At 34.6% G+C, this 15,004-nt stretch overlaps 1 protein-coding gene across 1 annotated transcript; it reads left to right on the plus strand.

Moving 5' to 3' along the window:
• The first annotated feature begins 611 nt into the window (after window positions 1-611).
• Window positions 612-10,508, plus strand: LOC114176483 (beta-glucosidase 40-like). The gene is made up of 13 exons (XM_028061531.1): window positions 612-987; window positions 4,534-4,600; window positions 5,822-5,880; window positions 7,040-7,115; window positions 7,484-7,555; window positions 7,743-7,830; window positions 7,925-8,180; window positions 8,377-8,492; window positions 8,731-8,954; window positions 9,066-9,097; window positions 9,386-9,488; window positions 9,915-10,023; window positions 10,121-10,508. The coding sequence occupies exons 1-13, from the start codon at window positions 853-855 to the stop codon at window positions 10,293-10,295; spliced, it is 1,512 nt and encodes a 503-aa protein (XP_027917332.1). The 5' UTR covers window positions 612-852; the 3' UTR covers window positions 10,296-10,508.
• Window positions 10,509-15,004: the final 4,496 nt, after the last annotated feature.

Raw genomic sequence — 15,004 nt, forward strand, 5'->3', positions numbered from 1 at the left:
TCTACAAAACAACACAAGTTATATTAATTACTTTAATTTTTATAAGTGAAATATACTAAATTAATAAAATTAAAAGCTAATGATATTTAACATTATAAAAATAATTTAAAAAATATATTTTAGTTTACCATTCTCTTCAGTTATTAATTGCAATTGGTTTTTATTAAAAAAAGAAAATCAAAATAACAGTTACTCTTCTTAAAAGGTTAATTAACAATCATTATCTTATAAGAGATCAAATAGAAAATTGTGTATACATAAGTATAGGTATATAATTATGGATGAAAATAATTTTGAAGCAACACAAAAATACTGAGATATTTATTATTTAAGAAAAAAATATGAATTACAGGAAAGAGTCGAGAGAAGTTGAAGAAAGAAAACACATGCCAACAAGGAAGTAGAGTAATGAATTTTATAATTGTAGACAACAAGAGCATGTCGATCCTTGGATTTTCTAAAGTGCAAAGAAAACCGTTTACACAAAGTTCTACTATGTTACTTGAAGCAAACATGTAATAGATATAGACAAAGATAAAGAAAGAAAATATATGGTATCGAAGAAAACAGAATGGGAAAGCAACACTGCAATTATTCACAATTTGTGAAAATTTCTAGTTTTTTCGGCTTCAACACCCCACATTCACATGCCATAAATGTTCTTTTATGCATTTATTCTTCTCCCGCATTCACACACTCCCACTCAAAACCCATTTATCTCATCGTTAATTGGCTCCATAACTTCCTTCCCTAAATTTCCCCTCTCTATATATTCTCCCCAAAATTCTCAATCTCTAAATACACTTTCTCTCTTCTCTTCCAAATCTCAATCTTCTCTCTCTCTCACGAACCATGGCCTCAAGAGGAGGCACTGTTTTGATATTGGCTATGATGGCATTGGTTCAGATGCGAATATGCACGTCGGAGATAAACCGCGAAAACTTCCCCAATGGCTTCGTTTTCGGAACTGCTTCTTCGGCTTTTCAGGTTCGTACACCATTCATCGTTTCAGCTTCATCTGAACGATTTTTTTTTAATTATTTTTTGTTTGTGTTTTTTTTTTCCTCTCTGATAGAAAAAGCCAAAACCTTGTCTTGTCATGACTTTACCCTTCTCCTTCGTTTCTGGGCTTTGGGCTTTAGATTCTTTTCTTCCGACTTCATGACGTGTATATGTTAACTAACTGTCTCCACGATGAAGGTGCTGGTATATATCAAAGTGATACCACATATTCACATTAGAAAAAAAAGTGTGATATTATAAAAGTATATCATTTTCACATTTTGAGATTATTTTTCATCGGTTACAACAATATATGTAATAGTTTTTTTTTCTAGAGAAAATAATAGATGACAACAAAATATAAGAGGAGTTCTATGTAAGCTTTCATGAAGAAGAGTGTAGGATAAATACCAACAAAAAAACAACGAAAGTGAATGTTATTTTCTCTAAAAATACATCGTTTAAAGTGATTTTACTTTTGTATGCTTTTTCCATTTTTTATATCATTTAATTAAGGTTTAATTTGTTTGTAACTTTGATTACTTTTAATTAACTTTTTATTAAAAAAAATGTTCTATTTAATATTTTAACGCTTTTGTATTCTTTTCTTATTGCCTATGTGCAGTTTAATTCTTGACTGATAAACGTTCCTCTTATCTTACATGTATATTCAGAAGATTTGATATTTCTGATAAGATGTCAAACTCTTGTTATTTAACATATTTTTAATAAAAAAATTGTAACGTCTCAAAAAACCGAATAACCTTAATTAATAAAACATCACATACACAGATAATCAGAGAGTACGGGATTTAGAGTAGAAATGTAAACAACACGTCAGCAGGATTACAAGAAAAGGGTCCCACATGGCCCAACCAGAAATATACAAATCATAACACAATTAATAATATTAGGTCTTGTTCGTACAAAAAAACATAAATAATAGAATCCGCCAGTAATGGGCCCCACAGTGGGCCCAACACCTGTCCAATGTGTCAAGCTGCAACATCCCTATTACCATCACCACTGTCAGGAGTTCTCACATCTGCTCACATCAACAAAGTTGATGATCATCGCAAAGGTAGAGTCCACACATAACACACAAGCAAGCAAAAGGGTAAGCTAGCGAAAAGGTCATCATATCATGCATTCAACATACCATTAACATTCAAACATACATAGCAGACTCACACACGTGAAGTACTCATCCATATCAAAACCTAAGACTTGACTATCCGGATATGTACCCGAGGCACCATCACATGGCAGTGGAATTACGTCCTAGCATTGAGGCGTCACCGTGAGGCCTTCACGGAATTATACCCTTACAGGAGGCACCACCACGTGGCCTTCATGGAATTACGCCTTGGCCCTGTGGCACCACCACGACCCCCGTGGAATTACGTCCATTTGTCGAGGCACCACCAAGGACTCCCCTTAAGAGGATCCATGGAATTACGTCCAACCGATGAGGCGCCACCAATATCTCTCATTATAAGAGACATGGAATTAAGCCCTACCCATACTTTAAACATGTTCCACCCACCAACCAAGAATTTCTCATAACAATAATATCATGTAAAATCAACAGTTCATACAACCCATGCTTTTCAATTCATACCCAATCAACTAACATGCCATTTTCATTTCAAATGTAACATATTAATCATGTCGTCATCACACAACCCATCTCGTAAGGCATATGGGATCAGATAACAAACCACACATCAACGAAGCACTCAACAACAACATCGAAACTTGCCCGCTGCCTCGCCCAAGCTAGCAGGGCTCGCTCAGGCGAGAGGGACCTTCTCGCTCAGGCGGATCCCATCTCGCCTAGGCGAGAGCGCAGCGAGGGGCCAGGTGACTCTACGAGGTCTCGCTCAGGCGAGTTCCTTCTCGCCTAGGCAAGAGCACGGCGAGGGGCCAGGTGACTCTACGAGGTCTCGCTTAGGCGAGTTCCTTCTCGCCTAGGCGAGAGCACTCCTCGCTCAAAAACAACACAAGTTGCCTAGGCGACGATTCGTGTAACAAAACCTGGGCGAGCCTCTGATAATCTCGCCTAGGAGAGACTAGCTCGCTTGGGCGAGAAAACCAGCACTCGCCACTGTTTTCTTGTACAGCAACCAAAACCACGAATCAAAACATGCTTTAACTCAATCCAACCGGACACATCAACAGCCAAACCATACAGACGCGAAATAATGACAGAACAACGAAGAAAACACAAAGAGCTGAGGGTCCTAGCTTCCCTTACCTGGGAAAAGAATAGCACGAGACTTTGATCTTAAACAGCGGTGAATGGCAATACCAAGAGCGACTCTAAGTGTTGGAAAAGGATGAGAGACAGGGGGAAAAATGGGTTATCCAGCGAAACTGTAACAGAACTACGAGCGAGGTTGGAAAGAGACTTACGTAGAATACGGAAACGGGGTTGAGCGCTATTCGATCGGGAAAACGTAACACTAGTAGAGCTCCTTACGGCAGCGGAGTGTGACGACACAACTCTAGGTCTGTTTTTGAAAATGAAACAAAAGTGGATTAGGACAACACGAGTTTGGTATTTATCCAATGGGCCAGCCTCTGGGCCTAACTGTTGTAGGGCAACCCTTCTCTTTAGGGCAGAAAAAGGGAACCAGAAATTAATGGGCCTTACTAAAATAATAAGAATCACTTGGAAATTTACATTAATGACGATACATTTTTTTATATTAGTATTAAAATTTCGTAACACTATAAACTATAAATAAGAAAAGACATACACATAAAAATTTAAATGAAAAAATACTTAATTAAAAAATAAATATTTTAAATATTTTTTTAAATATATTATAAAAATTTAAAATAATCAAATTTAGGATCAATTTAGAATTTAATTAAATCAAACATTCTTATATTATTAATTAAATATTTTTTCTCCTTTTATATTTGCTTAAATATTGTAAAAGAAAATGTTGTTAATTATTGTAGGAGTTCCAATGATTTATTACATACGTCAATTTTTGTCCCTAGAGTAGAAGTGAATAGTTTTTTATGCTGTAAACTGTTCATTTTATGCAACTTTGTGAGAATCATAAATTGTTGAATACTAACTTCATTAAAGGCTTGAATTAAAGGGAATATAACCTAACATTATGCTCCGAGAATTGATTCTTCAATTATTATGGTAATCATAATTCATAAATCATGGAAACATAGTCAATACCAAGTCTACTCGTTGACATTTTGAGTTTGCATTTATTTCAAAATTTAGTATTTGGGTTCGTTTTACTTTTGTTCCTCTACTTAATAATAGTTAGTTGGACCTTTTTTTGTGTGTGTGGAAAATGATGTTTAGTTCCAAAAAGTCGTAACAATGTGGAAAATGAATCAAGTTTAAAAAGACAAAACTATATGGTGCAAAGTTATTAATCTTATTACTCAAAAAGAATTTATTTTTTCTTTCACGTATTAAAATTAAAATTTAATTAAAATGGTTTGCAAATATATTTAGATGATGATGATGATGTTGTTTTGTTGTATTGCATGTAGTATGAAGGGGCAGTGAAAGAAGATGGGAGGGGACCATCTGTGTGGGATACATTTTCACATACTTTTGGTAAGATTCTTATAACCAAACTATATTTATATGCATTCCTCTAATTGTTCACTCTCAAATATTACATAATACATGATTTCTTTGACATGTTCACGCAAAAGTAATCATCAAATTGAATTTTTCATCAATAATTGAATCTTTTTCCAGAAAACTAACGACTTTCATGCAAAATCATTAAGTAGATAACGACGCCGCAAACTGGAATTGAACGTAACTAGTTCTCTTTTAATTTTACGCTTTAATTATTAATTTGAACTAAAAATATATTATTGATGTGACAGTAACTTAAATGAGGAGATGTTAGTGTTAGTTCAATTAAAAATAATGAAAATCATTTTTAATTTACAGTTGAATCGAAAACATAGTGTAAAAAAGTTTATAATCTGTCTCATAGGTAGGGATGTCAAAAAAATTTGTACCCGCGGATATCCGCGGATAAAACCCGCAACGGATAGAAAATAGATATTAAAAATGGATATCCGCTACCCGCGGGTACGGGTATTTTTAATATCCGCATGTTAACGGGGCGAGTATGGGTATCATAATATTCGTACCCGCTAAACTTACACTCCTTGATATTTTTCTTTTTTCTTACTTTGAAATTGGGCATATACATCAAACCTTATATAGACAATGACGTTTATGGTATGCTTGTTGCCAAATGATGAAATCAAAATAAGAATACTTGACACGTGACAATTAAGGTTTATTATTTGTTTATTTTTTAGAATCAATCGGAGAGAGTGGATTTGTTGATCAAAACATTAATTAAAGAATTTTCATTGTGTTGAACGTCATTTTATATTTACTTCTACAATTATTTGGACTTGTACCAACTTGAGTTTATTTGAACTTTATTTAAAATTTATGACAATGATGTATTATATTTTATTTTATTTGAATTTATGATTAAATATTTATTTCTAAATAATTTTGCAAACATCCGCGGGTACCTGTGGATACCCGCGGATATGAAAAAAATAGGCGGATACCCGACGGATATGGGTACGGGTACGGAGCAGATATTTATCCAGCGGGTAGGGTACAGGGGAGCTACTACCCGTACCCTACCCGCCCCGTTGACATCCCTACTCATAGGAAAAGTAAACACTGAACTCATAAAATTCCTGAAAGCTTAATTTAGAAACTAGGGAAATTTTAAATTTGGCACATTCTTATGCAATAAAGTTTATTTATTTAGATTTAAACATTTTATTGCAGGCAAGATACTTGATTTCAGCAATGCTGATGTTGCTGTTGATCAGTACCACCGATACGAAGTAAGTAAAAATGGGTTCAGTTAATAATTTTGGTTTTGGAACTTATTTTTCTTCGCAAGCCCCACTTTGCCTGATAAATAGAGATTATAAATTATTATATTTATATTTGAATGATTACAATTTTAAAAATAAAACCATAGATCACGTCTGAACATTCTGCATTTATCATAAGTTTTTGTAATGTTTATTAACATCGTTAAATGAAGATTAAATCTATGTTTAGTGATAGGTAAATTCTAATAAATTAAACGTCAACTATTAAGTAAAACTTATAAGAGTATTTCTTTCGCTTTTAGTTTTTATAAATTTTTTGCAGTTATACTTTTAGTTTTAAGTAAGTGTTTTTTATTTTATCTTATATAAAATTTTACTAGTAAAATGAACACATCTATTTTATAATTTTAAAAAGAAAAAACATCAATGCATTATTAGTGATGTGTTTTCCATTTTCTTTAAGAAAATATATACACGTGTCAATTTTATTCAATCTAATAAATAAGAACCGGAAAAAAAATTATCAAAGATTAGATGGGAAAAAATTATTTGAGAACTAGATGCAAAATTCACAAATTTAGGAGAGATGAAAAGGTTGCTTAAGCGTATATTATTTACTAAATTTGAATGTTACTTTTGGTTGGGTTGCCCTAACTCTATTTTAAAAATTGGACTGGTCAATTGATCAAAGAAATCATAAATTCAATTTTAAGAACTGGTAAAAAATCTGAAACCGATTGAAAATGTTATTCTTTTTTTATTCTACATGCAAACTGATTCAAATTTTAATTTAAGTACGATAACATATTTATTTTAAATTTTATATGTATTTTAAATATCAATAACCAATAAATCAATAATTTATAAGTAAAATTAAATTATAATATATCGATGAAAAACTTTTTATTGAATCGGTTAAAGTTTATAAAAAAGTGTTTTAGTTATTGGTAGATGAATGAAACTATTTAAGAAAAAAAATGGCTATACTCATGTCAGTACTGATAGATTGAAAAACATTATAGATGTCGGAACTTAATAAGGTAAAAATGTAAGAAGGGTCCAATAAAAGAACATTTCAAATTAATGATACAGTTCAACAATTACGCTAACTCTTGGTCAAAGGTAGTGCTTGTTTTTGAGAATTGCATATTGTTTTTCCCTGTAGGAAGATGTACAACTGATGAAGGACATGGGGATGGATGCCTATCGATTTTCCATTTCTTGGTCTCGGATATTTCCCAGTAAGCGGCGTTTTCATACTTTTTATTCAAATAGACAATTTGATTTAATACCATTTACAACCACTATTTCATGCGATTTATCTTATGACACAATTTTGTAGTAAATGGCTACAGTGCTATAGATTTTTGCTGCAAAATTTTAGGAGTATACTATGTTATAGCCCCGCTTTCTGGATAACAGAAGAAAAGGACTCGTGCACATCAAGTTCCAAGAGAATTTTAACCCTTTTCTGAGTCTGACTGTTGGATAATTTTAACACTAATGTTTTTTTATTAATCTAGTATATTAGTAATTAATTTGAAATTTTCTCTTTAAGTATGCGTAATCTTAAGAAACTGATCTGAATCACTAACATTTCATGTGTTAGATGGATCTGGCCAAATCAATCAAGCAGGGGTTGATCATTATAATAAACTCATAAACGCTCTACTAGCCAAAGGTAACTTTCATTATCCCTGTGTAACTGTTACGTTTATATTTAAGCAGTGAATATAAAATGCGATTTCCATCTAGAATGTTGTCTGCATCTTCAAAGTTCTTAATCATAGTAAGTATTATCTAGGCACGATTTATTTGAATGTAGATGTCTTCAATGTTTCTCATTGCTCGATGCATTACATTTGCAGGAATGGAACCATATGTCACCCTCTATCACTGGGACTTACCTCAAGCCTTGGAAGACAAGTACAATGGATGGCTAAACACTTCAATCATGTACAAAATATAATACAAAACTTTCAATACTTTTGAAATTATGTTAATCAATGAGAAAATATGCTTATAATTGTTTTGTTGTTGTGTGCTACAGAAAGGACTTTTCAACTTATGCTGAGACATGCTTTCAGAAATTTGGGGACAGGGTTAAGCATTGGATCACATTTAATGAGCCACATACATTTGCCACACAAGGGTATGATGTTGGTCTACAAGCGCCTGGACGATGCTCTATTCTCCTTCACCTGTTTTGCAGGGCAGGGAACTCTGCTACTGAACCTTACATTGTTGCTCACAATGTCCTACTTTCTCATGCCGCAGTAGCAGATATTTATAGGAAAAAATATAAGGTAAAAGTTGTGAAAATTGTAGTAATGACATAAGTTCAAGGAGAAACGAATATGATGAATCAAATGCAAAATATTATTCAGAGATGTTAATAGTTCATTATTCTTTTAAAAGCCTATGCAGGTGGAGATATGCTCCTTCTGCAATTATTTACGCTGTATTAGAAAGCCTAAACATTAATAAGTTTGGTTACTGCAGAGTGCACAGAAAGGATCGCTAGGGATAGCTTTTGATGTCATTTGGTATGAGCCAGAAAAAAATACCCAAGAAGACATTGATGCAGCTCAGAGAGCTCAAGATTTTCAACTGGGATGGTAAGTCTTTCACATAGTACCTCAGATTGAACTTTTAATAGTTTATGTTCAAAGGCATCAATGAAATGGCTGAATAAGAAGAAGAAAGAGAAAATTGTTTTCACCGGAAGTTCTATAGAGGAGTTGTAAAAAAACTCATTTGTTCTTACTCTGAAAGTAAAGCCCGTGATATGTTCCAACCATTAAAATGAAAACGAGGGCATGATCAAAACTAAATTTTTATATGCTATAATTGCAGGTTTCTTGACCCTTTGATGTTTGGGGATTATCCAAGCTCCATGAGGAGTAGAGTAGGAAATAGGCTTCCAAAATTTTCGCAAGTGGAGGCTGCTCTTGTTAAGGGTTCATTAGATTTTGTGGGAATCAACCATTACACCACATTTTATGCAAGAAACAATTCTACTAATCTAATTGGAACTCTGCTCCATGATTCCGTTGCAGACTCTGGCACCATTACCCTTCGTAAGTTTCAAAGCAAACATTACCAAACAATCATTTCTTCATCAAAGTTATTCATAATTTTGTTGTTTTGTTCTGACACTAAGTTATTGTTTTCTTTCTCTTTGCTTTCAGCATTCAACGGTACTAAAGCTATTTCGGATAAGGTAAGTCATAAACGACTGATTTTGTCTCATTCAGATACTGTAAATTTTGGTACTGGACTACTAAGCTAGATCATACGAAAGTCTTCATCATTATAATTCGATGTTTGCCAGCAAAACTTGTGACAAAAGAATAAGTGTCTTGTCCTGTGTTTTCTCTCTTTGTCTTTCTTATACTTAATTTTCATGTTCTATTATAATAAACTCTCATTTTATCTATAATGACGGAGAGTTACTTACTTAGCGAATAAACACCATTTTTTTGTTAATAATGTAAATTTCGTCTTGCAGGCAAATTCTATATGGTTGTATATTGTGCCACAAAGCATGAGAAGCTTAATGATCTACATTAAACAAAAGTACGGAAACCCTCCTGTCTTTATCACGGAAAATGGTAATATTCAAATTCTTGCATTCTATAACAATTCTAGAGTGCAACTTGGCATTAAGATATTTAAATATAACCTAAATTGCAAGTTTGACTCCTCTATAATAACCAAGTTTATTTGTGTTTATTTAATATAACAAGTAGATTTATAGTTCTTTTAATAAGTTTGTCTAGCTTACTTATTCTGTCTAGTTTGATAAAGTATATCATGTAAAGTTCAGTGACTTGACTCATTATATTATTTTTCACAGGACCAGGTATCATGATATTGCTTCAAATTATATGTAGTAGAACCTTGGCATCATAGTTTTTTTCGTATTTTCATTTTCCATAATATGGAATGCAATCTATTTTCCTTTTTTGCAGTAGAATAAAATGGCAGCAAAGGGTGAAAATTATAAGCTTAATCTTTTTTTCTGATGACTTTCACAGGGATGGATGATCCAAATAGTCCATTTATCTCCATTAATGATGCTCTAAAGGACGAAAAACGGATTAGATACCACAGTGGCTATTTATCTTACTTGTTGGCTTCTATCAAGTATGTAATAATGGTTGTTATTAGTTGTATCAGAGTTTTGGGAAAATTGCATGAACAATTTGGTAATTGAGTACTACTAATGAAGTGTTTCTTGCAGAGATGGGTGCAATGTGAAAGGGTATTTTGTTTGGTCACTACTGGATAATTGGGAGTGGTCAGCTGGATACAGTTCTAGGTTCGGACTGTATTTTGTCGATTACAAAGACAAGCAGAAAAGATACCCCAAACAATCAGTCCAATGGTTCAAGAGCTTCTTGAATCCTACTAAATAAATGTGAAAATATGTGCAACTGGTGTAAAACAAAGTTGTATTTGATTAGATTTGAATTGATATGATTTTGAAATTTCTTTTTTATGTTTGAAGTTTATTATTATAAAAATTAGATTTAAGAATGATTTGGGAATCCTATGTTATGCATTGCATATCCCTTGCTCTAGTCAGAAATTTGCAAAGAGTGCATGGGAATGGAAGACAGTTTGTTAAAGTAACCCCATATTTCCCATATTATTATACTCCTAATGTTTTAATCTATTTAATTTTGAATATCAATGAAGCCAATATTGTATCAGTAACGAGTGCCCAAAAATCATAACAATATCGAATTACAGTCCTAGGTAAATTATTCATTTCTCACACAATTCCATACAACATGCATCTTCTCCCTTGTATTTGTTAGAATTTATAAATTGAGTTCAAGTGGATGGTGAATTGAACTTTTCAAATATTTCATAAACCTTTTTTCAAATAAATGAACAATAAACTTTAAACCAATCAATTCTGTTATAAAATTAACTTTTGGCGATGTTATAATCAATATTATTTAAACTCCTAAAATATAACATGACCGATACGAAACAAATAAAACTTATAAGAGAAAAGAGTATGTTCTTACGGGACCGAAATTTGTAATCCACAAATCAGTTGAGGGTCTCGGACGTCTGATCTCTGGTTGATCTTCTCTTGCTCTAAGGGGAATCCGGGGACGGCGCAAGGGACTTGCAAAAGACACTCCGATGCCTAAGTTAGCATTGGTAATGTCAGGATTTCAGAGAATAATTTAATGCGTAATCAATGCATAGAACAGTGTGCTATTTATACCTTTTTACCTGTGGGTCCTATCTGTGATGTAATATTCCCTTTCTGGTTATTCTTGGATTCAATGCTAAGGGGAGAAATTACTAGGAGGTCCTTCGAGGGTTGGCGGTGTTTGGTACTCGGTCATGAGGGTCTCTATGGGTGGATGCTCCTATCTTGTTCGTCAGGATGGCTACGTCTGGACCTGAACTGTTTGAGGAGGAGTGCCTAGTGCGGAGTAGGCGGCTTAAGGGGGCTACTGATGGCCGTGTACTTCAGGAAGGGTGTCCAGCGTAATGTATGCGGCCATAGGACTTGCTGAAGGCTGCATATTCCAGAGGGGATCATCCTGCATAGAGTAAGCAACTATAAGACTTTGCTGGAGGCCGTATACTAGAGGATGGGATCTTTTACAGGGTAGGTGGCCAAAGTAGGCGGCCATTATGCTTTGCTGGAGGTCGTATACTAGGGGATGGGATCTTTTACAAAGTAGGCGGCCATTAGGCTTGCTGAACGCCATATGCTCCAGAGGAGGGGATCTCTCGTAGAGTAGGTGGTCAGCGGGTATGCTTAGGGCCGTATACTTAGGTATGGTTAGGACAGAGTAAAAGAAAATACAAAGGATTGTACTCATTCATTCTCATCAAGTCAACTACTATTTTTCAATATGGGTGAAAAAAAATTCAATTTTCTTCGTACAATCCACTTTTGCTCCGATTCAATTCATTTAAGATCCATTTTATTAAAAATCTAATCCATTTAAAATCCCTTTTATTAGATCTAGATTTCAATTTGATATATATTTTATATCTTTTATAGATTAGATATCCATTCTCTAAATCTAGATTTTCAAATATGGATAATCTAAAAAATTCAATTCAAATTTTCAATCTAAATTTTTAGTTGAGTTAAGCTGAAGGTCGAGATGGACTAGCCCAAACTTTGTCGTATTCGGCCAAGTTGGCGTTGTCCAAATTTGGCGAAGTCGACCTTTGACGAAATTTGGCGGTGTTCAGCCAAATTCAGTCGAATCATTCTCGATCAAAATTTGGCATAATCGACCCTGGACTAAATTTTCCTGTATTTTGCCAAATCAACCCCAACCCAAATTTGACCGCATTAGGTTGAGTCGGCCTCGAACCAAATTTTGTCATATTCGGCTGTTGCCAAAATTTGGTCATTAGAGTTGTCAAAATGGGTAATCCGGCCAAACTCAGCTTGACCCACCACGGGTTGATCACTTAAGGAGCCAACCTAACCCGGCTCACTTATTAGCGAGCAAAAAAAAATTGAACTCGGCCCGACCCACCACGGGTTGAAGGGTTAAAAGGGTTGGCTCACAAACTCACTTAATTAAAAAAATAATTTTTTTATTTTTTTGAGTTAAAACTAAATTATAGTTCTAATTACAATCTAAATAAACTTCAATACAATCCAAATACAAACTAAAATCAAAAAAATACAAATTATCTATGTGTTAGGAAAAAAAAAACAACCTAACCTAACTCAAATGCAAAGCCCAACATAACAAAAAACACTTGTGTGACTCTTTATTTACGTGTTGGTGAGCCAACCTGGCTCATCACGGGTTCAACCCAAGTGAGCCGGGTTCTAAGTGAGTCGGGTCAAAAATCAACCTGTATTGAAATTTACAAAAAAATTTCAACCCAACCCGACCCGAACCTGTGGTGGACTGGGTTGGCTCGTGAGTTTCAACCCATTTTGATAAATCTATTGGTTGTATTCAACCTAGTTGGCTCGGGCCAAAATTTGGTCAAATTCAGTCTAGTTGACCACAACAAAAATTTGGTTGAGTCGACCTTTGTAAGACTCAGGAAATTTAATTAATTAAATAAATAATTAATTAATAAATGCGGGTCGTGGAAGCCTTTATGGCATTTAATAGTGGTTGATGTGACGTGAAAGTGTACTAGCTCATATGGTTGAGAGTACTTTGGTTGAGTAAGAGGACTTCGGTTTGAGTCCTATGTAAGCTACTTATGTGTTATTTAATTATTATTGTTTTAATAATATGAATGTGTGTGTTAAGTAAGAATATAGTAATTGAGTTATGTTAGTTTAGCATGAAACATGAATTGGCATGATGGGTAGCATTGACTTAATATTCGCATGGTTAAGGGTTCAAACCTTGGTTTGAGCAAAATGATTTTCTTTTTGTTAAAATCTACACTAGCATGGAAGTGAAGAGGCACATAAACCCTAAGGCATGTGGCAGGGGTGGTTGGAAACAGAAGGTAGTAGGCCATGAAGTGATGATTAATTGTGGATTAATGCTATTTTCGTTTTGGTGCAATCAAACCATATTAATAGCACAATAAAAAGCTAATTAAGGGTAAGAGGAAGGGTTTTGTGAAGCTGCCTTTGGGAGTGTATTGGGAGAATTGAGTGAAGCAAAGGAGGCCATTGGTGATCAAGGAAAAAGCTTGCAATCTTCAATTTTGGCAAAGGAAACCAGGTTAGGGGAGTTCGTATTGCATGTTTTATTTCTGTATTGTATGAAGATGTGTTCTGGGTCATACTTGAATTGAGGAAAACATCACTTTCTGCTTTATTTCATGTTTTCTGGATTTTTCCAGAAATCGCCTGGCGGCGCATGAACTGCCGCTAGGCGGCACATGCGAATCTACATGTTTTCTGGGTTTTCTCCATGAACCGCCTGGCGGCAGAGGATGAACCGCCAGGCGGCACAAGCACTGTGACGTTGTTTCTTTGTTGTTTTGATGTTCTTGATGTTTCCTGTGATGCGCCATGATAATTTATATGCACGGACATGAATCTTATGTGGTGAATGTCTGCAGGTGATCATAATATTGAAGTTATGTATGATGTGTGAATTTGGGGTTGTGGAATTCATGTTGGGATCGGGGACAACGATTGTTGAAGTGTTGCAATGAAAGGTGTATTGATTATCCAAAAATTGACGATAATATGAGTACTATATGAACACTGTATGGCATGTGCATATAGCAAAATGTTAGGACGAAGGTAGGTATCATAAAATTAGGATATTTGAGTATAGTGCAGTGTTGGAAATTCTGGGCAAAACCCAGATTTGCATGCACTGCCTGGCGGCGCATGAACTGCCGCCAGGCGGCCTAACAGTGTAGCTTATTTTGGTTGGTTGATATGGGTTTTGTGGTGTTGGCTTTTCAATCAGAAATACATTATAAATGTATATGTCTAAAATGGAAAAAATTTATATGAATATGGTATGTTCGAAATTAAGGAAGATTAGAGATAGCGAGGGTGGGAAAAGTGATATAATGAGATGGATGCCATAAAGGTTATGTTGTAGGTGCTAAGATATATTCCCGAAAGTAGGATAATATAGTAAAAAAATGAAAAATGTGAACTAGAATGTGGTGATCATGAAGAGATGGTATGAAGAAGAATTATGTTTATTAGGGGTAGCTATTATGGCACGTTATTTGTAGTAATGTCAGAATTATGTGTAACATTGGTATATGAATTGGTATGAGATAAATTAGTATTCAACTGCTGAGGTATGTGACTTGAGTTCTGGAGTGGTTTACAGCGTGTTTTAAGTAGCACTTGTAAAAGAATGTGATCCTCGACATGAAAGTATTGCTTCTTGGCATTGACAAAGATGTGAGCATTGTGATCGAATCATTTTAGCATAAATGGATAATTGTACATGTGATGTGAGTTGTGGTATGTGTGATTTGAGGTCCCTTGGGACCTATTTAATGTGCCAATAAACCCGTAACAGAGGCGCCTGGTGGTAATGAGCATTTAATGAGCCACCAGGCGGACGGAAACAAATTAGTGGCAGTGGCCACTGTTGACGCTTGGCGCCTGGTGGTAAGGGTAGTTCTGCCAGGAGGTATGGTATAGTAGAGGTCCTGAAGGTGCAGTGGCGCTTGG

Source organism: Vigna unguiculata, chromosome 3 (assembly GCF_004118075.2).
Source record: "Vigna unguiculata cultivar IT97K-499-35 chromosome 3, ASM411807v1, whole genome shotgun sequence".
Taxonomy (NCBI): Eukaryota; Viridiplantae; Streptophyta; class Magnoliopsida; order Fabales; family Fabaceae; genus Vigna; species Vigna unguiculata.

Excerpts from the sequence above, each read along its gene's own strand:
- LOC114176483 (XM_028061531.1), top strand. The coding sequence starts at position 853 with ATGGCCTCAAGAGGAGGCACTGTTTTGATATTGGCTATGATGGCATTG. Across the intron at positions 9,098-9,385 it reads CTAAAGCTATTTCGGATAAG|GCAAATTCTATATGGTTGTA; the intron begins GTAAGTCATAAA and ends TTCGTCTTGCAG. Across the intron at positions 10,024-10,120 it reads TACTTGTTGGCTTCTATCAA|AGATGGGTGCAATGTGAAAG; the intron begins GTATGTAATAAT and ends TGTTTCTTGCAG.